Here is a 26444-nt window from a genome sequence, read left to right on the forward strand (position 1 = left end):
ACCATAACTAGTTCATAGAAACTTCTTTAGTTTCCAGTGCATATTTATTGATAAAAATTGTCAATAGACTAAAATAAACAAAACAAAATCACCAGACTAAAAGCAAACTTGTCAATGACCATAATGAAAAGAAGCACGTCTAAGAGAAAACAAAAAATGCTATATTAACTGATATCACCCAACTTAAATGTGCTAATATTGAAGAGACCAAAATACTTCCAAAGGCACCCCACACCACGCCCTCAACATCAAAATTTTGAGTTGACTGCCTAATGAGCAGAAAATCTTAGAAAATATAAAGAAAAGGGACAGGTATTTGGAAGGCGCCATTGCACAATATTTCTATGCATCAGTTATTGGGTACTCAAACACAACATCTTTTCCTGAAAGCTTCCTGTAAACTGCAGAAAAGCTCTCCAGCTTGTACTCCGTGTTGTTTCGTTCCTTGGGATCCAAGAAAACCTGCCCAGCATTGAAGATAGATAATTATGGTACTTAACAAACAAAATCCTGCCCCTGACAACCCATGCATGTACTTTACAAACAAAATTATGGTACTTAACAAACAAAATCCATAATAAATCAATTATAATATCCATCCCACCTAAATGTACTAGGTTCTCAATTCATCTATTCCATTGGCAGGCTTTGGACATCTTCGTAACAAAATCTTCTGTTTGGTATAAGGTTCTTAGCCTTCATCTTTCAAACATTAATCAACCCTTTTTTTTCCATTTCCAAGTGTTTGTGTGTGTGTGTGTCTATATATCAAACAATATTTTTTTTCCTTCGACAGCTCACCTTCATTATCTTGGACCCATCAAGTCGATATCTAGTTCGTTTCCCAACAATCTCAGCAGGCAAAACAACATCCTCCAACATTGCCTCATGCACAGCAGTTAGAGTACGAGTGCGGGGCCGTTGGGCAGCAGACCCTTTCTTTGGAGGCCTCACTATCCTCCGTGTGGCGATCAGAACTACATCCTACCACATGACAAACAAAAATAAACACCACCAAAGAAAACCACTATTTGCAAATAAATACATGTCTGAATCAGAGATCCACTCACTTTAATTATAGCAAAAATGAAATAAGAGAAGAAAAAATAAAATGGGTTGACTATAAGAAAAGTCAGCTAGGAAGATCAAAACTAGGAACTAAAAGATAAAAATAAAATATCCTTGATTGTAAGGCACAAAATGTAGTGCCTAGAAACAAGTACAGAAAAACATCACGAAGAACACCTAGTCTGGGTTAAATCTAGATTTCATAAATGGCAGAGAACCAAAGAACTTAAATAATCACCTTTCCACTGAATTTCTTCTCTAGCTCCCTCACAATCCGAACATGGATCTTGCGATAAGCCTTCCTAAGTCTATATGGTATGTGGATAACAACCGCCTTCCGGTTCCCAGCCACATCAACTTGACTGGAGAAAGGAGGAATATTAATCATACAATCGGCAACAGTTTACAATAAATAGTCATTCAGTAAACAGTTCTTACACAGCTGAATTTATATATAGATCCTTCAGTTCACTTTTCAGGTCCGAGTTTGTTTCCAAATCAAAGATTGCCTGCACAGACAACAAACAACTCATGATTATATCTAAACATTATAGCAACAATTTCATCAATAGAAAGCGCAATAAAAAGCTGCATATCTTACCTGTCCAACTGACTCTTCAAATTCAGTGGGTTCAGCATCCTTGTCCTTGTGAATCTTCTTCCTTGACGTATACATCTTGACAAATCTGACTAAACAATAGGAATGAAACATAATTACAACTTTTTTAAAGACATGAAAATCGAGAATACAATGTAGGTTAACCAACCACTCTTGAGTAAACAAAGTAATCATTTTCAAAACCCATACCCAACTGAATCAAGTTTAAAATCAATTCCAAAGTCAGCAGAATAACAAAATATGAGCCCTGGTTAGCTTATTGCTTCAGTATCAGTATCAGTATAAGCAATAGCAAAGGGCTTAGCTCCTTCAAAATCTCAATCACAAACAAAGACAACGCCAGTTGGTTTATCACATTTTCCCGGAAAGAAAACAAAGCAATCAACACAATTTACAGAGACAACGCCAAAAGGCTCCAACCTAAAATTTCTTCTAAATTAAATTTCACAAAAACCAACCAACATACATTTTCCAATCATAGTTTCTAACAATATATCATCCCGTACGATTGCTAAAGAATTCAAACTTTAGTATTTCCTTCGGTGCAGAGGAAGAAATAAAATAAAATAATTCCTGCACTTTCTCTGGAAACAGGGAAATAATTTGAAGGTGATAAAATAAAACGGATTGGTTACTGGATTTACCTCGAGGAGATCAAGAGGCCGAGAGAGATTTGCTCAGAGTGGCTGTAAACCCTAGTTTGGTTTCGGCAGAGAAGAGAATCCCTAGCGATTAAAATAAAAATGGTTCGGATGGATGGAAAGGACGACTGGGTGGTCTATTTGCACAACTGAACGGCTGCGATCAACTGATATTTTTTTTGGAGTGTCATGGTAAAAAACATATATATTTTGGGGTTAGAATAAACATCAAATTGTCAACATTAAACAAAATTCTTTTTTTAATACAAGTGATAAATTACCCAATAAAAATTCACTTTATAACTTATATCTCATGAATGCTCCGTGAATTTGTTAGAAGCTCTCTTTTTTTTTCTTTTTTTTTCTTTTTTTTTTTTGAAAATAAACGATGTATATTATTGATAAACAAACAAAAGTATAAAGTAATTATGTACTGAATATGAATATATTGAATTGATCTAAAGAGAATCACGCACAACCAAAATAATAACTAAATCCCCAATCCAACAACTAGAAGCACATGTAACAAGAAGTTCTCTTTTCAATTCGCAAACTTGCAAATTAATCAATCTAGTCCACAAAAAAATTTGTTCCATATCATTAAATTTCATCTGAACTTTCGATGAAATTAGTACTTTAAAGAGGTAACAAAATAAAGCTCTGTCTTTTACTCATACCGCAGCCCCCAACACCACAACTTTTGCATCCAAATCTCCACCATTAAAAAAAATACCAAATAAATTTCAATGAGCTATAAATAGGCTTGATTCATTCAAACGACATGTACCGAACAAGGAATCCATTATAAGTGTAGCCACAAAATCAAACAAATTCACATTCCCGACTATGCACCTTTGTAATTTTAATCAAAATGTGTTTTATTTGTGTCAATTATAACAAGGGGTCGTAATTAAAAGATACTTTATCTTGAATTGGTCCAGCTTAAATAAATAAAAACCTTTGTTCCTCGTGAATATTAGTGAAAAATTGTATTCAGAGTAGTTTGTTCGTTATTGTAAAGTTCCCCAACCCAAGGCATTGCTTCTTGTTCGTAAAAAATTCATGTTATCTTCATCAGCTACTTAGAAAATGTGATAGATTGGTTGGTAATGGTGGTTGCTGTGAAACAACCCGGCTATAGATATTAATCCAAAAACTTCTTGTCATGGCCTCCAAAGCACCCCAAAAAAATTGCTTATTTTGAGATATTTTGGAAACTATAGAATGTTTTTATCAGTAGAAGTTTAGGTTGTAAGCTTTTTTTGGAAACTATGGGATGTTTACATCAAGCTAGAATGGCCTACCTAGCTGCTTCCTCCTGCTTTCTCTAACCACTTAGTCGAAGAATGAAATATCTTTACTGCGGACATTTGAAGCTCCAATGACCATACCAGTAACAAAGATCATGCTTTAGTGAAGTTTATAATACAAGATTCTAGTGGAAAACCAATTCTTGCAGCAAGGAGCAATTTGGGTCAAACATCTAATCCAGCTGAGGAATGTTCAATGTAGAACTTCAAAAGAACTTTCAAATTAAAAGAATATGAATTAATAGTTGAAGCTCAGGCCATTCGGCTTTGTTTTTTACAAAATTGAGTCAACCAAATCCCTAAAACTACCTGCTAAGTAGACCCTTTTTCTCCTAGTGAAGGGAAACACACCCTCTGAGCACCATCTCAAAATTTCTGAAAGCTTCCAAGACCCACATATACATACCAACCTGCCTACAAGAAAACTGCAACGCTGATGAAAATTTCAATTATCAGTACAATGCTTGTAAAAGCATTGCTGTGAAGGTTGTAGGCGGAAGAATCTACACTTGTGGAATTCAATGATGGAGCTGTGATATTTACCAAGGTGCCATTCTTGCCAAGACTGCGAGCACAAAATAATAATAATCAAGATTCAAATGGTGCCATAATTGTTTTGTACCACCAAAAAATAAGTTAATTGCTCATCTAGCTAAGTGTAATATATAAGCAGAATTTTACCTTCCTGGAAATATGCAGGATCCATGGCCTGCATAATTGGAACAGAATTGTTAACATTGATGCATAACTGATAATAGTTTTTAATAAATTGAAATAGAACCTACAACTCGGAGAATGTTGCATGCTGTACAGTTGAAGTCTTACTTGGATCTGTTGTGGTAATTGCAGCCACTCCATTGAAGTCGCATGCCGCCGGAGTCTTCCCCATCTTATGATAGTAGGTATCAAACGCATATGTTGCATGTGCAATCACGTTATCAGGTTCGTAGCATGGTTCTCCCTGCAATAAAGCTGAGCAATCCACCTTGCCAGGTCCACAAGCCCAATCTAGTGCAGCCTGAAGCATCTTTGGATCAGCGCCATCCTTTGTAATACAGAAAGTTTGGTTCGTAGTATCATTTGATAATACTGCTCCTGATCCTGTCAAACGCAAAATGTAGATAGGTGTCCCATTTGCATCAAACAATCCCCAGTTCTTCTCTGAGATGGGTCCAGGTTTCGTATCCTCATTATAGAGTTCATAAATGAAAGTACTAACAGCAAGTCCAGGGTGTTTGGGAGTTCCAGTTTTGTTCAGGACATGCCTTATTAAATTGCTGTTGTAAGTGTTGGCATTTTCTAATGTTGCATCTGGCTCATTAGAATCACCTTTGGAAGGCCAGCCTGATTCTGTCACTATTATCGGAACGTTAGTGAAGTTAAGAAAAGCCATGGCATAATATGCTGCATCAACCACAGCATCAAAAACATTAGTGTAATGAAGAAGCGTATTGGAATCAACAGCTTCTTTGTTTGGAGGGAGGGACTTGAAGAGTGCATAATCTAATGGAATGACACCATTTGATTGCATGTAATCGTAGTATGGGTATATATTGAGCATGAGAAACGATCCTGTGGACTGCAAGAAAGTAAGCATGGGGACCAAAACTGGATTCAATGAACGGTTAAAGAAGGCTTGGGAAGGTGGGAAGGAATCAAGGATAATGGAGGAAGAAAGAGGAGTTGAAACTTTGATTTGGCGGTCAAGATTGGATGCCACAAGGGCTGATTGAATGTACTTGAGAGCATTGACAAGAATTTTTGCAGCATTTGGGAGGGTGGTAAGAACGTCTGACCCAACAGCTATGGCTGTGATGTTTGTGGCTGGGTAATGTGCTACCACATTCTGAGATACCCAATTGGCTGCAGTGGAATTAGATTGACCAATTCCAAGGATTTGTTCATTAGGAACAGAAATCATAACTTGAATGCCAGTATTTGCAAGTGCAACTAGCATGCCACGGTCAGCATCATATAACCGGACATGTCGAATTTGCTGAGCTTTTAGTAGGGCTACTACTTGTGTTGGGTGTGGCATGTCTGACAGATCTGTTCCTATGTTCACGCCAATAAATACATCTGCAAAAATGAATTCACGGTAATTGATTTGTTATAAATCTAAAACATAAATCTAAGTTCAAGTTTCAAGTAATAACACACAGATGGAAGGAAATGAAAGCAGCATCTAGCAGAACAACTTCAACTTCTTTTCAAATCTTAGTTAAATTTTAACCTAGACACTATTGAATGCTTTAGTACTCTTGAGAACCAAATACTCATGATTTCCAAAAGTTTCGAAAATAGGCCTAAGTCTAATAGAGAAGGAGAAGAGATTCTTTGGTGAAAGTTTGGGTTGGTTTGTGAAGATTATCTTCAAGAACTAGACAACCAAATGTCAAAATGACACAGCCATTGACCAGGATTTGCATGCAGTACAAGGCACACCTGTATAAGAACTCAAGACTGTTTTAACTGAATGACTATATAGAAATTTGTTTTATCAAGTATATGCAATTTTTTTTTGTGACTAAGATTGGATAATATAAAATCCACTAGGACCTGCCAATTTCCTTCCCTCGCATATTAAAACTGTAGTAGTGAACACCATGATCACCCAAAGTGGTAGTGGACCTAATTGAGGTGATTAAGTAGCATAAGTCACTGAACAAATTGTACAAGAAAGAAAGTAAACATTCCATTTAGGTTGATATAATGCCAAAAAATTTAAGATTATCAAACCTTTATATGATCATGGAGTGCGCGACTGGAATGAATCAAATAAAACATCATAATGCCAAAAGAAAATAAACAAATAAAAATTCAAGATTCTCAAGCCTTTATTATGATCATGGAGTGCACTACTAGAATGAATCAAATAGGAGACCGTAACTTGACATCTAGTCTTCAAAGCTCACCCAGACAAAGATTTACATGACATGAATCTAGCATTTCTCATTAAACTGCCTAATGATAATCTGATCATGGTGATAGGAGACCAAAAATCTGTTAAATGGTGTCCACACGATAAACAATAAAAACATCATCATCCGTTCACTTTAGAAAAATCAAAAGATGACTATGTCATGCATCTAGTTTTATCTTTTGTCTCTCTTAGTAATACAAAATTTTGAAACAGGGTGAAAATTCATAAATTACCCGTTCTTACCATATATGGAAAAGAAAAAAGTAATGGTACATTAAGAATATACAAAGAAAAATAAATTTGAATTACTGATTCACTTTAGAGTATACAATGTTAAGGCACAATTTAACCCTCTAAGTCCCTTATAAACTCAAAGTGAAGTAACAATTTAACACCGTTTGTTCATTCCACTCGGTCCTACAAATATTCCTGTGGCGTGTTTCAAATGTTTTCCCTGTGTCATAAGAGACACAAAGTGTTCTGCAATAAAATGGGAGCCTTGTGAGGAACAAAAGAAAACGAAGCAAATTGACTGGGTGTATTTTGGTTAGCTTTATTGAGAAAAACTAGGTAGACCATTATTCCGAGGTGTCACTAAACTAATCCAAGCAGGCACTAGACTTAGGAAGCAATACTTATGGCCATATGCTATATAATATTGAGTAACTGAATACAGCAGGGTATGTCTCCATAATCCACAAAGTTCTAAGCAGAAGTGCCCAAATTCTGTAAACTTTGACCATTTGCGCTAAAACCAAGGTAAAAAGGGTAACAAAAACTACCCCATGAGCTGGAAGACAATGGAAATGTCATATTATTATTATAATACACTACTGTATCTGAAGATGGCACAACTTCAGCTTCATGTGCACAATCTCATATGTGCCTTTGATTTTTATTTGAAAACAACTGCAAATATGAGATGGTGAAAATGCAATTTCAGTACATTTAGGCATATTAAATAGTGCAAGGATTGTTGTTGGAAGATTATCTACAACATCAGGAGCATTGTCACTGCCAAAGTGAAGCAGAGCAAACTCATACACAAAACAAAATGCAACAGGACACTTCACACCCTAACTTTCCTCTCTCAGATTCTCTTCCTGTAAGAGGGAGATTTTAAAATTACTGTGTTCTTCTTTTTGCCTCCGGAACATCACTAAATTTCCCCTGTAAGAACAGAAACTCATGTGGGTTTTGAGGGAGGAAGTGAAAGAATGCCTCCGGGAGAACATATGAAGATAAATTAGATAAACATCAGCATCATAGATTCATGAACTCTAAATATTAACATCAAACAAGTAAATTGTCACATAAAAAAACCAACAATGCTGAGAAATGTGGAGGCCAATCCTTCAAATAAAACCCGAACACATTCAGAGAAACCACGGCAAAGTAAAATAGCAAATAAAGATCCAACCTTCATCAGCTGTAGCAGCTGAAACTGCTATAAGTAGAAGCAGAAGCCACCCAGCCGTAGCTTTACCACCCAGAAAACCCATTAAAGAATCTGAAGCAAACCCAAACCCAACAATGGAGAGAGAGAGATGAGTGTTAGAGTGGAAACAAAAGAAGCCCAAGTGAAGAAGTAAAGTGAAGCAAAGAATGGATTAAAGTTGCAGGGGAATATATGATATAATTCGGGAACTCTGACGGATGAGTGAGGGGGGGCCCACAAATCACGTGGCAATAATATAAGCAAATCGAACGGTCAAGGAATCATCTGATAGCAGTAATGATGATGAGTGCAAAGTTGACAGTAAAAGCAAGCAGGAGGTGTTGGTAGTCCAAGTTAATGAGGAGGAGCCCAAGGACGACCTGGAAGTGATCTTCTTGTTTTTTTCTTTTTGGAAATTAAATGAATCTTTCTTTCTTCTGTTGCTGTTGGGTACCGTTGTGAAATCAAATAGAAATAAGCTGATTGCTTTTGCTTTTGTGCACTCACTGCAGACGACGTTGTTTTTGTTGCAATTGTCTTGTAATTTTTGTATTATTGTACTGTAGAACTGTACTGATATTTGTCTCTTTCTGTTGGCTTTTTGTATCTGCATGCAATACAAACAAAGGACACCCACCAGCGGCAGCGGGAACCCCGAAATATATGACCCACCCAGTTAGCTGGTCTGGTCCCAACGGTCATATTTTCCGTCCTTTCAACTTTCCATTCAATTCATTGATCATTTTCGTTCAACTCATTCCATCCAATGCTCAATTAATTCGAATCGATCCGTAAATGTATGGTTCATTGAGATTTATTTCAAAATTTTCCTATTTTATTACTCATTTTGCCATTTAAAATAGATATAGCAATTTTAAAAAACTCCTAATTTAATGCATCTTTAATTACTTATTCAAATTTTGAATTATAAATTAGATCCCCACACTATGAAGGTGCTATGAGTATGGCTGGAATTTTCATCCAACAAACCGACTTATCTAACCCAACTTTTGAGCCCAAAATTGTCTCCAATCTTGTTTAGTATTTGGGCGATTTTTTGGATTGATCCAACTACATCGATTATCAAATCAATTTTGAATACCTAAAGAACCAACAATAACCCAAACCGAACAGACATAGCAAAAAGGAGTAAATATGTGAAAAGTTGGAGTCATGAGGTTTCAAACCTTGCAAGGGCTTATAAGGAGTTAGGCTACTCCCCTCATTGCCAATTAGTTTTGGGGTTTTTTACCTTCACATTCTCACACACCTTTGCACGTGTGACGAATTTTCAAGCCTAGCACATGTACAACACATATTGGATGACGTGGAGTATGTGTGGCCATTGGGCTTTCACACGTGGACTAACCCGCTCTAATACCATGAAGAAAGTTGAGGTTCCACCCCAAAACCAATTGGCAATGGGGGGGAGTAGCTCAACTCCTTATAAGCCCTCGCTAGGTTTCATAACTTTCCAATGTGGGACTTTTTACTTTTACATTCTCACACACCCCCGCACGTGTGGCGAATTTTCAAGCTTAGCACGTGGACAACACATATTGGGTGACGTGGAGCACTTGTGTCAAGAGCCAGCATCACTCAAGCTCTTTCTTGATTCTCTTACTTCCGCTCTTCAATTCCTGCTTCAATTCTTCAATTCTTCAATTCTTTCTTCAAATATTTCTTGACATTAGGGATTTGCTGCGCTTCGGGATTTAACACTTCTTATGGCGTCGTCTTCATCAATAAGGGTTGAAGGTCTCTTGGGTATGGTTACAATTCGTCTTCGTGATGCCAATTTTCTTAAGTGGAGCTTTCAAATTGAATCTCTGCGCCAAGGCTATGATCTCTTCCGCCATTTTGATGGCTCGATTATTCATCCTCCCAAATTCACGATTCTTGATGAAATTGGCGTCACTTCTGAGGTCACTACTGCTTATAGGGATTGGTTGTGTACTTCTCTTGAGTTTTCTGATTGCCACTCTCTCTGATGAGGCACTTGAATATGTCATTGGCAGCAAGACCATGCGCTAGGCATTGCTTCAACTTTCTAACTGCTATGCTACTATGTCGCTGGCTCGGATTAATCATCTCAAAACTGAGTTGCAGACTGCTCAGAAAGATGCCGACTCCATTGAGCGATTTCTTCTTTGGCTTAAACACATTCGCGATCAGTTGGCCTCTGCTGGGGTGACAATTTCAGATGATGATTTTATGATCACAGTATTAAATGGCTTGCCATCGGAGTATGACATGATCAAGACTGTTCTAATTGCTCGTGACTCTTTGATCTCCTTAAAAGATTTTCGTGCTCGGTTGCTTGCTGCTGAACAGACTGCATAAGCTTTTTTTCATACTCACCATGCTCTGTATATGTCTTCTAACTCTTCTCACGGTCAGGGGTTGCTGCATCCTGGTTCTTCTTCTATTGGTATAGGTTTACTTCCTACTCCTCATGTTGCCTATATGGGGTCTCATGATGCTTCTGGTTTTAATAATCGATTCTTTGGTTCTCAATCTTTCTCTAGCAATGGTCGCAGTTTTGCCTATGGTAACGGTAGAGGTTTTGCCTCTGGACGAGGTCGGTTTTACAGACTCAGCATCCATGTTCCACTTTTCATATAGGGTTTTCTGATAATCAAGCAAGATTTAGGGGGTCATCTTCCAAATTCTTTGTTGTTCCGGAATGCCAGATTTGTGGCAAACGTGGCCATACTGCCATGAATTGTTATCATCGTCATGATTATGACAATTCTAAGCTGTTTGGGTCAATCATTGCTTGCCAAATTTGTGGTAAAAAGGGTCATGGTGCTTTGGATTGCTTCCATCACTCAAATTATGTCTATCAAGGTCAAGCTCCACCATTCACTATCTCTGCTATGGCAGCTCACAGTTCTTATATGCCTACATATGCTTATGCTCATATGTCAACTCTTTTGAGACAAGAGATGGAATATCATGTTTAGATTGCAGACAATGGAGCTTCCCATCATATGGTTGTTGATGTCTCTACTCCGCACGATGTTACGCCCTGTGATTCCACTGATCAAGTGACCGTGGGGAATGGTGAATGTCTGAATATAACAATATTGTCAGTACTGCTTTGTCTTGTGCTTCTACTTCCCTTAAAATGCCTTCTGTTTTTCATGTTCCCAAGCTCTCTACAAATCTTTTATCTATGAACCAGTTATGCAAAGATAATCATTGTATCATAAGCTTTGATTCTGCTGGTTTCTGTATACAGGACAAGATAACAAAGGTAATTCTTCTAAAAGGCTCTAGCTGTAATGGCTTATATCCGATTCCTTGTAAAGTTCCATATGCCCGGTTCTCGTTTTCTAGTCCAACCGCTTATCTTGGTCAGCGTGTGAGTTTTACTACATGGCATCAGCGATTGGGTCATCCAACAAATGAGGTGGTAAAGCTTATGCTTAGAGATTCTAACATGGTTGTCTCAGAAGATGCACAGTTTGATTTGTGTCCTTCATGTCTTCAAGGCAAGATGCACAAGCTGCCTTTTTCTAGTAGTCATTTTAAGACATATATTCCTTTTTCTAAGATACACAGTGTAACATCTCACATCGACCAACGAATAGGGGGTGATGTGCCTTATATGTACATGCCCACCTCCATCTAGCACGAAGCCTTTTGGGAGCTCATTAGCTTCGGATTCCATGGGAACTCCGAAGTTAAGTGAGTTTGGCCTAGAGCAATCTCAGGATGGGTGACTCACTGGGAAGTTGCTCGTGAGTTCCCAGAAACAAAACCGTGAGGGCGAGGCCCAAAGCGAACAATATCGTACTACAACGAAGCCGATCCGGGATGTAACAGAATGGTATCAGAGCCACTCTGTCTTGTGGTACGAGTATGCCGATGAGGACGTCAGGCCCCTGAGGGGGGTGGATTGTAACATCCTATATTGACCAACGGAGAGGGGGTAATGTGCCTTATATGTACATGCCTACCTCCATCTAGCACGAGGCCTTTTGGGAGCTCACTGGCTTCAGATTCCATGGGAACTCCGAAGTTAAGCGAGTTTGGGCTAGAGCAATCCTAAGATGGGTGACCCACTGGGAAGTTGCTCGTGAGTTCCCAGAAACAAAACTATGAGGGCGAAGCCCAAAGCAGATAATATCGTGCTACGGCTGAGCCAATCCGGGATGTGACACACAGTGATGTTTGGGGGCCTTCCCATTTTAAGTCCATTCATGGCTTTTGATATTTTGTGCTCTTCTTAGATGAGTGTACTAGTTTTGTATGGATATATCCCATTTTTAATAAATCTGAGGTGTTCTCCAAATTTCTCAAATTCTTTGCATTGGTTCATACTTAATTTAATGCTAAGATTCAGAATTTTCAAAGTGATGGTGGTGGCGAGTGTTCGGTTCATTTTTACACATGATTTTTCATGTTATTCACCCACTATTTTGAGTTAGTTCTTGACATTTTATAGCTTTTTACTTCCTTTTTGTGTTTTCTTAGATTTTACCTTGGTTGGAATGAAAATGAGCTAAAAGTGCATTATTGGTTATAAACTTTGTTTTTGTTCATTTTCGTAGGTCAACTTCTTGGCCTGGGATCAACATGCTCTGGTGCTCGGATGAGGTCATGATCTTCATGAGACTTGTTCCAATGGATGTTAACTACAACATATCCAAATTTGAGCTCCATTGGACAAGTATTGCCTATCCAACCAATCCAGCATGTCACCACAGATCTGGAAATCCGATTTTGGCCAGCTTTCACCTCCATTGTGTCATCTTGATTATTCTTGTTACCATAACACTTGGTAACAAGAATTTACCTTAGTAGATGAGATATTTTCTGAAGCATTTGGCATCTTTGTGAGGACAAGGCTTCATCATTTGCAAGGGGACAAGAAGACAATGGGTGAAGACTTTGCATTAGAATACTAAAAGTAAAGCTGGAAAGGAGGAGAGAGGGAAGCAAAAGGAAGTGCAATCTGATATTGGAGAGGCTCTTGAACGTGGGAAAGGAAGTCATTCCATCATTCTACAATTGAGGAGCAGATTGGAGAGCTAAAAGCTAAGGAAGGAGAAGGAGGTGCAGCCGCAGGAAGAAGGGGGAAGACTTCCACCATTGAAGACTTCAAGCTTTCATCATTTCCAAATCTGTAAACTCTTTCTAGTTATATTTCGAATTTGTGTTTGAAATGATTATGAGGAACTAAACTCCATAGCTAGGGCTTAGGTTGAAGCCCTAAACATGATTACCTTATTGTTGATGAATTCCAATTCACCAAATTAATCTATCCTTGATGTATGTTCTTCTTTGATCGATCACCTTTGAAAGCATGCTTCTTGAGATTGTTGGGATTATGTGTATCTTCATGTTATCCTAAGCAATAAATGGATGAAGTAAGAATCATCCATGTGAATTGGTTTCTTGAATACCTAATGTAAACACCATGCTATTAGGGTTCTTGTGATGTTCATATTCTCTTTGAACTTAATGGGTTTTTCTTGTAATTGAATCAAAGTACTAAGCACACCTAGATTCGATTATAGGGAAGGCACAAGTATTGTAGCACTCGTACTGCACTTTACGTACATTAGAGAGAATCAATGCGTCTTGAGCCACTCGTACTGGTCTTGATTGCGAACATCTTCATCAACACGTTTAGAGTTCATCACTTGAGTATTCATGAACTTGGGTAGAATTGTTTAGGGTGGATTCCGAAACCCTAGTGTTTGTTACATTTTAATTCCACTCTTTGATAATTCATCTCTGCCTTTCTTATTCAATTTTAAAGTCCATTTACTTTCATGCAATAGAAATAGGTCACTTCAAACAAATCAAACCCCCCCCCCCCCCAATGTGTGTGTGAGTTATGTGTCTTTGTTACTGAATTTTATTTGTTTCTGTAATTGTTTTGGACTTTTGGTCCGCGCTGTGTTCTTGCATTTTCTGTGCTGAATCCAACCGTATAAAGATCGTGAATTTTGGATAAACGGTTGGAAAGTTATAGGTCAAAAACTGGACAGAGGTCGAAACTGAAAAACAGAGAAAACGACTCTGTGCAAAAACGACCGGTCGTCACTGTTCACGACCGGTCGCTCATCACGTCAGAATTTGAGTTTCGACTCTGCCCAAAAACGACCGGCCGTCACTGTTCACGACCGGTCGCCACTGTTCACTGTTCACGGAACTGTTCACAGGTGATAAAGTGGTGATAAAATGGCGATAGAAAGTGCTGTTTGTGTTTTTCTTTAGTTTTCTTGTGTTGTTTAATTTCTTTTACACTTCTTTACTCATTTCTAGTTTCCCTCTTTCATTTGTGCATTTGTGGTGTGTTAATTAAGTGTTCTCTTTGTACTCGAATTAGAACTTATAGGAAACCGACAAGTTCTTCGTGGGATCGACCCCGTACTTACATAATCTATACTTCGATAGATTCGTGCACTTGCGGGTTTTTTTAATTGGTTGTTTGCACATTAATTTGTGTCCTTTTAGGAATGCAACAGCGAGTATATTAGCAAAGCATTTACTGACTTCCTTACTAGTCATGGTATTTTGCATTAGCTTACATGTCCATACACCCCACAGCAGAATGGTATGGCTGAGAGGAAAAACAGACATGTTGTAGAGACTGACCTAACTCTCTTGACTGCTGCTAATATGCCTGGACAGTTTTGGTATCATTCTCTCACAAATGCAGTATACTTAATAAATAGAATGCCAAGTCAGTCCTAAAAGCAGCAAGCTCCTTATTTTTGTATGGCAAGCAACCAGAGTTACAATCTTTAAGAATATTTGGCACTACTGTATATCCTTATGTCAAACCGTATAATGTGCATAAGTTTCAACCTCGAACCACTCAATGTGTATTTTTGGATTATTCTTCAGGGTATAAAGGTGTTTTGTGTTATGATATAGTCACTGGCAAGTTTTTGATATAGTCACTGACAAGTTTGTCATCTCCAGACATGTGATTCATGATGAATCTATTTGGCCTTTCAAGTCATTACGGCTCAGATCAATGTCTGCCTCTGTTTCTGAACCTCCAGTAGCAATGCCACCTATTTTCTTTCCTTTGCCTTTGCAAGAAGATTCACCACGTAAATAAATACATAAACTAACTTAACAAAACAAAAAAAAGAAAACAAAGAAGTTCCAAATTGATTTTTTTTTTAAATTTATTATTATTTACAACTAACTGACCACACAAAGAAAAATAAATAAATAAATAAAAAAGAAGTTCCAAATTGCAATTTACAAGGATAAAAAAAATAAAAACTCAAATTTCAATTTTTTTAAATTTTTTTATTTTGTATTTTTTTTATTTTATAAAACACACAAATATACAAGCAACTCATGGATGACCAGTTAAGGCCTCAGAAAACACAGCCAGGGGATCCGGGAAGGTTGGAGGGGTCACAAAGGTCCCACTTAAAACCCAAACTTCTTAGACACCGAAGGTGTCGCCTAAAGAACTCCTAGACACTGTATTGACGGAGACGCTCACTGGAGTTACCACGAGTCAGCTAATATAAAAAATCTTTTTAATTTTTTTTTAATAAAAGAAATAGAAAATTAAAATTACTAAAATAATAACAAAACAACTAAAGAGAAAAGATTGGAATACTCCCCCTTGAAGCGATTAGGTCGAGCATGATGCATTTGGAGGTCGCGACTTCTCCCACTACTCCACACTCCTTATCTTTATGATTGAAGTTACCATCTCTCTCCATTTTTATTAAGCTGACATTACTTGCTAAAACAAACACAGAAAACTTGAAACAGAATTAAAGGATTAGGAAATAAAAACTAAAATTGAAAGGAAAATCAACACACGTCCAATTTCATGCTTCAAAGTAACAAGTAGCAAAGTAAACAAACTAGCTTATGAAGTTCGTTCTTTCTCGAATATGATTATCCATATGGTGTGTGGTTTTAATCAAGTATTCAGAAAAAGCATTTAGCTATGGTGTTTAGTCTAAACACAAATTCCGAACCCATTAAGAACAAGAAGAACAATAGAGAACCAAGTAGAATTTAAACATGGTGTTTGTCTTCAATATCTACCCATTCATTCACTAATCAGTCCAAGAGTCATATGGTGTTTATGTAAACTTGAACAAGATATTTAATTAAGAGCAAGTGAATGAAACCATAAACTAGAAATAATCAACATGCTACTTGAACCTTTTTTTTGTGTTGTGTAAGCTGGGACTCAAACCCAGTTCTCTTGCTTGTCAGGCAATTGTCCTTGTCCGTTGGACTACAAACACAACTTATCAATTAACATCATTAACTTTAAAACATGAAACTGTCCAGTTAAGAAAAAGATAAAAATAAATAAAAAGTAGGAAAACCAAATAGAATCAAACAATGTTACCGATCCCCGGCAACGGCGCCAAAAACTTGTTGTGTAAATACAGCTCCACCAAAATGGATTAAGCTGCATCCTCAACTTGTGATACTCGCAAGTGCACGAGCCGTTGGTAGTTTAGCATATGTAAGTGCGAGGTCGATCCCACGAGGATTGGTGATTGAATGATCCAATTCATTTCCCTACACAAAATAGAAATGAAAAAGAAAGGAAATAAATACAACAAGAAAGAAAGAAAATAACTAACTCAAGCAGATAAGTTCCCAAGTTCAATTTAGATTAATGGATTGATTCTAGCTAAAGTATGATTAAGCCATGGTGTGTGGTCATAACCTTGTGTTCCTAATTCCCTAATTTGATCATTTGTTGTCTAACCTAAAATTAAGCATTAGGAACCCATTAAGCATAGAAGAACATTTTAAACAACCAAGTATGTATCTAATCCCTGTTGTCGAATGTCCATACATACTCTTCCTATTCATAGTTCAATTCGAATTAAAGCATGGTGTATACTCTTAATTCAAACCAAGATAGCTAACATGCAAGCCTAAATGGTGATCAATCATTCAAACTAGCATATTAACTTATAAGCATAATGAATAAGAACATGAACCATAATTGAAACTTGGAAACTAATCAAACTTGAAACTAAAGAAAAGAATTTACATAACAATGAAAATTAAAGTAGAACTTGGAAAGACTTAAAGAGAATTTCAGCACAAATATTTCATTACAACAATTGAAAACTAGAAAATGTAACTAAGAGAATTTGAGGGAGAGAAGGGAAGGGAGCTCTAGAGAAGTGTTTGAGAGCTCCCCCCCTTGGGGTGTGTTTACAAGCTTAGAGAACTTCCCTATTTATAGGCCTAGGGGAAGTGAAAATCTGAATTCAATATGGCTAATGCATACAACACTTGTTTTATAAAATCTGAAATGGTTGATGCACTTGTATTAGAAAATCTAAATTGGGTGATGCACTTGTATTATAAAATCTTGAATTGGTTGATGCACTTCACCACTAAATCCCACCAGCAGCCCTAGCTCATCTTCATGTCACCATGACCAAGCTTCCAACCAGAAATGATAGCTCATACCTAGCTCACCATGACCAAGCATCCAACCAGCACATGCTGAGGTCAGCATGACCAGCAACTTCAAGGGCTTACAACTTGGGCTTCTCTTAATCAAATTAGGACTTTAAGCACTCAAAATTGAAGTTCAGAATGTCTTCTTTCCAGCCATATATTATTTGGGCCAATCCAAGGTCGGAGGAGGAAGTTAAGGCCAAAACAAATTGCTAACTCATTTTGCGCGCTGATAAAATCCATCCTGAGCATGGCTCTGTGTTTGCTAGGTAACAGACTCCATATTTATCCAATGGGGCTGAATTTTGGATATGTTATAGTACACACCCATTGGAACAACTTTCATGAAGAATGCGGCCTCATCCGAGCTATGTAGGTTGCTGAAACAAAGCTTTCAATATGACCTACGGAACTGGACTGGCAGGGGGCTGTAGCCATAATGAATTTGTCTTTAAGCTCTTCATCAATTCATCCAAATTAGGCCTTAACATGCTTGAATTGAATGAATTATGTTCTCCAAAGCCATCATTGTTACCTAAAGCTCAATTAACTGAAAGATAAACACAAAAAGGATTAAAAGCACAAGTTTAACTCAAAAACATAACCAAATCATAAGCTAGAAGGGTAAGAAATAATATACAATTATGAACCGATCAGTGGCTCAGGGATTCAGTTAAGAGCAAGGCTTTGATTTTAGTGAAACTTTCAGTCCTGTAGTGCGCCACACCAATGTCAGGTTAATATTGAGTCTAGCTACAATTAATAAATGGCAGTTAAGACAACTTGTTATTAAGAACGCGTTTTTACATGGTGAATTGGAAGAAGAAGTGTTTATGAGGCAGCTACATGGGTTTGCAGATCCACGTTATTCTGATTTTGTATGCAAGCTTAAGAAATCATTGTATGATTTGAGGCAAGCTCCAAGGGCTTGGAATGCCAAATTCACCGGATACTTACCAGCTATAGGTTTTCAAGCTTCACAGTCTGATCCTAGCTTATTTGTCAAACATTCAGATTCAGAGGTTGTAATTCTCTTACTCTATGTTGATGATATCATTCTCACAGGTTCTAATGAGAAGATGGTTCAACTTGTGATTGATGAGTAAGTTCTGTATTTGAAATGAAGGACTTGGGTAAGCATTGTAGGGGCTCTCCAATATTTGACGTTTACAAGACCATACCTTGCTTATTATGTCAACTCAGTGTGCCAATACATAAATCAACCTACTAATCTTCATTGGCATTTGGTGAAAAGGATTCTCAGATATGTGCAAGTTACTCTAGAGTATGGCCTGAGTTTTACAGCTGGTGATATGAATCTCTCTGCAAATAGTGATGTCGACTGGGCAGGAGACATCAACACTCGAAGGTCTACAACGGGCTTTGTGATTTTTTTAGGCAGCAATCATAAAAACAAGGCTCTGTTTCAAGAAGTTCTACAGAGGTAGAGTACAGGGCTCTAGCCAATACTACTGCTGATTTGGCTTGGATTCGACAGGTTTTAAAAGATTTAAAGCTTTATCTACAAGATCCTCCAGTTGCATATTGTGATAATTTGTCTGCTTTGGCTCTTAGCTCAAATCTAGTATATTATTCCCAAATTAAACACTTGGACATTGATTTCCATTTTGTAAGGGAGCGAGTGCAGAAAAAGGGTTCAGTATGTTTCAACCGATGAACAACTAGCTGATGTCTTTACCAAGGTTCTATGTGGTCATATCTTCGCACAACATTATGCTTATCTTAGGTTAAGAGAGTTACCTAAGTAGGGAAAATGTTAACTATGATTAGTATGTTAACTATGATTAGAAAGTCAGTAAGTTTGTTACAAGTCTGGTACTTAGCACATGTATTAGTTAGGCAGCTAAGCTATGTGGTTAGTCAGTTAAGTCCCTCTGTAATCTGTTTACATAAGAGTGGGCTATGCTTTGTAAGAGACAATTGATTGAAATCACAATACAGAAATCCTCTAGTCTTCTCCATTTCTCTTTCTCTGATATCTCTGAATTTCTCCTTGTTGTGTAGATACAGCTGCACCAAAATGGATTCAGTTGCATCCTTAACTTGTGATACTCGCAAGTGCACGAGCCGTTTGGTAGTATAGCATATGTAAGTGCGAGGTCGATCCCACGAGGATTGGTGATTGAATGATTCAATTCATTTTTCCTACACAAAACAGAAATGAAAAAGAAAGGAAATAAATAAAACAAGGAAGAAAGAAAATAACTAACTCAAGCAGATAAGTTCCCAAGTTCAATTAGATTAACGGATTGATTCTAGCTAATGTATGATTAAGCCATGGTGTGTGGTCATAACCTTGTGTTCCTAATTCCCTAATTTGATCATTTGTTGTCTAACCTAAAATTAAGCATTAGGAACCCATTAAGCATAGAAGAACATTTTAAACAACCAAGTATGTATCTAATCCCTGTTGTCGAATGTCCATACATACTCTTCCTATTCATAGTTCAATTCGAATTAAAGCATGGTGTATACTCTTAATTCAAACCAAGATAGCTAACATGCAAGCCTAAATGGTGATCAATCATTCAAACTAGCATATTAACTTATAAGCATAATGAATAAGAACAAAAACCATAATTGAAACTTGGAAACTAATTCAACTTGAAAACTTAAGAAAAGAATTTACATAACCAAGAAAAATAAATTACAACTAAGAAAACATTAAGGAAACTAAGAGAACTTTGAGGAAGAAAGGAAGTGTTTGAGAACTTTGAGGAGGGAGAAGAAAGTGTTTGGGAACTTTAGAGAATTTTGGAAGAACATGTGTTTGAGAGCTTTGAGGATTTTGGAAGGGAATGTGTTTAAGACATGGGGAATTTGGAAGAGAGTGTTTGAGAACTTGGAGGATTTGGAGAAGAAAGTAGAGAGGTGTTTTGAGAGCTTTGTGGATTTTGGAAGAGAGTGTTTAGGAACTTTGAGAATTTGGAAGAGAGTGGTTGAGAACTTGGAGGATGTTTGTGAACTTGGAGAATTTGAGAACTTAGGGAAGGAAGAGAAATGTGTTTGTGAAGTGTTTGAGACATGGAGACTTTTGGAAGAGAAGGGAAGTAGAGAGATGTTTGAGAACTTTGAGGATTTTGGAAGAACATGTGTTTGAAAGCTTTAGAGAATTTGATGAAGGAAATGGGAGAAGTGTTTGGGAAGTGTTTGGAGAAGAGAGTATTTGAAGAATTTAGAAGAAGAGAAAGGAAAAGTGTTTGATATTTAGTACAAAGAAAATTTAATAGAATGATCTTATTACAACAATTGAGAACTACAAAGGGAAACTAAGAGAATTTGAGGGAGAGAAGGGAAGGGAGCTCTAGAGAAGTGCTTGAGAGCTCCCCCCCTTGGGGTGTGTTTACAAGCTTAGAGAACTTCCCTATTTATAGGCCTAGGGGAAGTGAAAATCTGAATTCAATATGGCTAATGCATACAACACTTGTTTTATAAAATCTGAAATGATTGATGCACTTGTATTAGAAAATCTAAATTGGGTGATGCACTTCACCAATAGATCCCACCAGCAGCCCTAGCTCATCTTCATGTCACCATGACCAAGCTTCCAACCAGAAATGATAGCTCATACCTAGCTCACCATGACCAAGCATCCAACCAGCACATGCTGAGGTCAGCATGACCAGCAACTTCAAGGGCTTACAACTTGGGCTTCTCTTAATCAAATTAGGACTTTAAGCACTTGAAATTGAAGTTCAGAATGTCTTCTTTCCAGCCATATGTTATTTGGGCCAATCCAAGGTCGGAGGAGGAAGTTAAGGCCAAAACAAATTGCTAACTCATTTTCCGCGCTGATAAGATGCATCCTGAGCATGGTTCTGTGTTTGCTAGGTAACGGACTCCAGATTTATCCAATGGGGCTGAAGTTTGGATATGTTATAGTACACACCCATTGGAACAACTTTCATGAAGAATGTGGCCTCGTTCGAGCTATGTAGGTTGTTGAAACAATGCTTGCAATATGACCTACGGAACTGGACTGGCAGGGGGCTGTAGCCAAAATGAGTTTGTCTTTAAGCTCTTCATCCATTCATCCAAATTAGGCCTTAACATGCTTGAATTGCATGAATTATGCTCTCTAAAGCCATCATTATTACCTAAAGCTTAATGAACTGAAAGATAAACACAAAAAGGATTAAAAGCACAAGTTTAACTCAAAAACATAACCAAATCATAAGTTAAAAGGGTACAAAATGATATGTAATTTATGCACCGATCACTCCTCTTCTTTTCTTTCTGTTATCACCTCTTACCTCCGACCAACATATTTAGCCTTTTTACTACTGCACCACATGCCTTAGTGGATAAACATTGTATAACTAATATCTTTAATGTATATACTTGAACAAAAAAAAATATAAAAAAAAATAAAGAAGATATAAACCCTAACTCCAAATTGGTTCAACAATGATAACGCCAGGAATCTCTTCTCCCTCTCTTCTCTTTTCCTAGGAATCTCTCTCTCATATCCTATGTTTTCAAAACCGAATTACCGAATAACACCAAATTGGTTGATAACATCCCTCTGACAGGTTGGCGACGGTTCCAATTTTACATATACCGACGACCTTTGGTCGGTGCTCGATTGTATCTCATCAATTTGATTATCGAATCAAACCCAGTCCTTACTCCGAGGATTCGAACATGAGACAATTAGTTTGCAAGTCAATGTAATCGAATCGAAACTTTGAGGATTCAAACATGAGGCAATTAGTTTGCAAGTGAATATCATTTTTCACTTGGCTAGACCCCTTTGGCGAATTATGAATTAAATTTGAACAACTATTGATGCATTCACAACTAAGCAATATTGAGAAAAAGAATAAAAATCATATTAAAACAGGCACAAATAATATAACATACCTATATGTTTGGACACAAAATAATGAACCTCAACTTAACTTTTTTTTCCTGATTAAAAAAAAAAGACATGACCTTTTTTTTTGTTGAAGAAACCTAGACATATATTAAAACATTTTAATAAACTCAATATGTAATCATACCTACATTATGTAAAAACTTGTATATATTTAAACATATAAATACAAACTCTCTCTTAAGGTGAAATTGTGAGCTTGCACTACAGCCGCCGCCCCCCACTCAGGGTGGGCGGCTTCCTCATCTTCCCTCTTTCTCTCCTTATCTCTCTTTCTCCTTTCCTAGTTTTCTTCCACTCTCCTCTTCTCTCTCCAGATTCGTTTGGATTTTAGGTCATCTTGCCTAGATCTATTTGTATCTTGTCTTTTGTTTGTTTGTTTGTGTGTTTTCTATTGTAGGTCCTTAGTGACTTTTATTGTTCTTGGATTTATCTTGTTGTCGCTGGGATGGCTGCAGTGTGGTGTTGTCAATCCAGCTTTTTTCTTTGGTTTTCGTTGTGTTTTTTAAGCAAGTACTGCAATCCACCGTAGATGCCATGATTTTGTTGCAACTTTTGGTCAACTCACATGGATTTTGCTCTAGTTAGTGTTTGGAGTTGGAAAAGTGATTGTTACCAGTTTATGTAGGATCGGGTTTTGCCTATGCAAAATAAGAGGTCCACCCATGTTGGTGGTATGAGTGTCTTTGGTTTGCTGGAGAGGATGTGGTGCGGTGTCTTTGTTTCTGTGTTTATTTTAGTCTAATAATTCTCATAAACTCAATAGGAGTTTGTTGATGTTTGTATTTAGTGTTCGATTTTTTTATGCGGATTTGCCGTTACTACCGTTGCGCAGTGGATCTGAATACAGGTGCTTTTGTCTGCCGAATTGGAAGTTTTAGGTTTTTCTGGCATGCGTAATTCTCTCCATATCAAACCAATTTATTTTTGTGTTTGGTCACTGGAGATGTTGTACTCATATTTGTCATTGCGACTATTCTGTACTTTTTTTCTGTGTTATCAATAAAATAAATACATGTTCGACTACATATTAAATAAATAAATAAAACTTTATATTATAATTTATAAACTAAATATTAAAAAAAAAACATCTCCAACCGCCCCACATTCTTCCCCAAACCCCAGCACCCCATATTCTCCTCACCGCCACCCAGCCACCCTACCCCCACTACTCAATAAATAGGGGGACCCTAAAGTCTCCTCACATTCTCTCACTTCAACCCTCATTCGAGAATCGAGATTCGGCCACCTAAAGAAATCAAAATTAAGATTCTTGACTCAACTTTCTTCAAACTAAAATCTGGTTAGTTCTTCTTCTCCCAGGTAATTTTAATATGAGATATTTAGTCAAATGCCAATTCTTAGCACTAAAACTATAAATAAACCCTACACTATTTAATTTCTATAAACAAACCCAAAAAATGATAGTTGTCCCTATTAAATTTAATTTTGATTATTAAATTAGTTTGATGCCCTATTGAGTGTTTTGGGCTTTTTTTTATGAGGTTTTGGGGTTGAGTTTGTTTTAAAAATCAATGGCAATTTTGTAATTTAAAAGAAGTTAAAAATCTTTTTGTTTTGTTGTAAATGAGTTTTGGGTGTGTTTCTAAAGTCCATTTCATATAGAGGTTTTTTAATAATTTGAGCTCCTACATTGGGTATAATAGTGAATCTCCCTTTTAATATTTATATATAAGGGTTTAAGAAATTGCTTATCAGTTTTCGTTTTAAATCTTCCCATTTCTTTTTCATTAGTCATTCACTTGGTTTCCATTAGCTATTTCTGCAACTACTCCTCGCATTTCAATCACAGTTGTTTGCTCTTTCTTTGAATTTGTCTGAGGTTGAGGGGATGTTTGGGTATTTAGGTTTTTTTTTTCAATTAAGTTTTTTTTAATATGAAAATGACGGTATTGCCCTTTGATATATGTCAAGAAAAACAAGGATTGGAATTGTACTGTAAATCATACATTCCGTGAGCAAAATTTTGATTCTGATGCCTTGTCTACTAGAAGCCTTTATTCTGACCTTGGGCTTCATCTTTATAGTACAGTGCCTCATTTTCTATTGGAGATTATAAAAGCTGGTGCTATGGGTCCTATGTTGCACAGATATGAATATGGGTACAGTGATACGATACGCCGATACGGTAAAAGTCTTCAAAAATTAGAATACGAGTACAGCGGCGATACGATATGATACGCCAATATGAAAATTCTCCAATAATTAGGATACGGGTATGGCACTGATACGGCGATTAAAATAATATATATTTAAAAATAATATAAATAGAAAATTCGTATACATTATTCATTTCCCATCACTAGAACAAATGAAGTTTGATAACAATAAAAAACAATTAAGAATTTAATACATATACAAAACAATTAGCAAGCTACTAGCCACTAGCCAGCTATTTCCAAAATATTTTAAAGAATATACTCATATTATCTAATTAACTACACTTTCAACTTCACAAATTAACCACACAACAACTTATTAAAGAAACTCATATACCTATTATCTAATTAACAACACAGTTATTAAAAGAATAAGAAGGTAAGAAACCCACCCAACCGAACCAAATGAATCTGAGATGGTGACGGAGATGGGTGCGACCAGTGGCAGATCCACCATGAGGTCAATGTGGTCAAACGACCCCATGGCAGAGCTGGAAATGGCTTGGAGGTCCCTTATTGGCCTTGGCAGCCATGGGAGATGACCCCATGGAGAAGAAGAAATTCAAGCTGCCAGGGAGAAGAAAGAGGGAGGAAGAAGAAGAAGACAGTGATTGAGAGAGAGAGAGAGAGAGAGAGAGAGAGAGAGAGAGAGGGAGGAAGAAGACTGGGATTGAGATGGAGAAGAAAGAGGGATTTCGACCAAAAAATAAGGAGAAGAAAGAAGGCACTGCAAACACAAATAATAATAAAAAGGAAGAGATCTGTTAGGCTTGTTTGGTAGGTTGGACTAGACTGGATGTTTTAAATTAAAATGAACATGGATCCTAGCCATTGTTTGATGAGCTTAAATTAGTCTTGGATTGGATATAGGCATGGGATCCATGTCCCAAATAACTATGGCTCCAGAACCCAAGCCCAGATGTGGGTTTACAATCCGTGTCTTTTCCATAAACACGCCTCTTATCTCTTCTCTCGGCAAGCACGCCTCCTCTCATCAGTTTCTTCTCTTCTCTCTTCCTCTCTTTCTGTCTTTGTGATTTTCTCCTCTCTCTCTCTCTCTTTTTTTGTTTTTTTTTCTTTTTTTTCTAGAGCCCCTTTTCTTCTTCTGTTCTTCTATTCATCTTCTTCTCAGATGCTATCTCATATTTCAAGCAATCTTCTCACTTCAATCTCTCTCTTGGAAATAGGAACAAGAAAAATGGAAGGAAAAGGGTGAGTTTGATGCGAAGACCGCCGTAATAGGGTTTTTTTAAATATTTTATAATTATGTTGCCTCTGAATTGATTAAATAATAAAAGTATACATAAATTGAGTAAAGATATCACTTACCATAGTGGCCACTGAATTGATTAAAACTTTTTGGTCATGGGTTCAACACCCATTGTGCTCTTTTTGTTGGAATAAGTTTGGTGTGTTTTTAATTTTTTTAGCATTATTTTTTTCCTAAAAAAAAATTTAGAACTTTAACACTGTGACCCCATGGGGTAACAATCCTGGATCTACCACTGGTGCGACGGAGATTACTGGTGGGTTCTCTTCCTTCTTCTTCTGTTTTGGTTGCCTTCTTATTCACCCAAAAGACCCAGCTTCTCGACAACATAGGGTCTTTGAAATTCTAAATTTTAAGTTTACATTTTAACCTCAAATATTCAATAATCTTTAAAATCAGCCCCAAATTTTCAAAATATTTCCTCTTTTACCCCTTGGCGTATCGCGAACGTATTGTGACCATATCAATGGAATATCGGAGCTGTATTGTAAAGTCAACAGTCCACAAAAGTCTACGATACTCCACGTGGCGTATCGGGGCCGTATATTGGATACGCACATACCCCCAAAATAGAATATGGGTTTCTCCAGACGGCGTCGTATTGCCTCCTAGTTTGGTTGTTGTGTTGGGCTTTTAGGCCCCCTGTTACCCCCCCCAAAA

At 37.1% G+C, this 26444-nt stretch overlaps 2 protein-coding genes across 3 annotated transcripts; both read right to left on the minus strand.

Moving 5' to 3' along the window:
- Positions 1 to 11: 11 nt before the first annotated feature.
- Positions 12 to 2489, minus strand: LOC110752365 (small ribosomal subunit protein eS7z-like). Of its 2 annotated transcripts, none has more exons than XM_021952998.2 (6): positions 2332 to 2489; positions 1670 to 1758; positions 1507 to 1577; positions 1307 to 1430; positions 802 to 984; positions 12 to 462 (listed from the first exon to the last, which is right to left on the minus strand). In XM_021952998.2, the coding sequence occupies exons 2-6, from the start codon at positions 1742 to 1744 to the stop codon at positions 343 to 345; spliced, it is 573 nt and encodes a 190-aa protein (XP_021808690.1). In that variant the 5' UTR covers positions 1745 to 1758; positions 2332 to 2489; the 3' UTR covers positions 12 to 342. The 2 variants fall into 2 exon arrangements, with proteins under 2 accessions (XP_021808690.1, XP_021808692.1); XM_021953000.2 differs by having other exon boundaries at positions 1670 to 1754; positions 2332 to 2419.
- A 1365-nt stretch (positions 2490 to 3854) lies between these two features.
- LOC110752343 (glucan endo-1,3-beta-glucosidase 2) lies at positions 3855 to 8172 on the minus strand. Its single transcript, XM_021952975.2, has 4 exons — positions 7982 to 8172; positions 4464 to 5717; positions 4320 to 4347; positions 3855 to 4203 (listed from the first exon to the last, which is right to left on the minus strand). The coding sequence occupies exons 1-4, from the start codon at positions 8061 to 8063 to the stop codon at positions 4053 to 4055; spliced, it is 1515 nt and encodes a 504-aa protein (XP_021808667.2). The 5' UTR covers positions 8064 to 8172; the 3' UTR covers positions 3855 to 4052.
- Positions 8173 to 26444: the final 18272 nt, after the last annotated feature.

This window comes from Prunus avium, chromosome 3 (assembly GCF_965620075.1).
Source record: "Prunus avium chromosome 3, drPruAviu1.hap1.1, whole genome shotgun sequence".
Lineage (NCBI taxonomy): Eukaryota > Viridiplantae > Streptophyta > Magnoliopsida > Rosales > Rosaceae > Prunus > Prunus avium.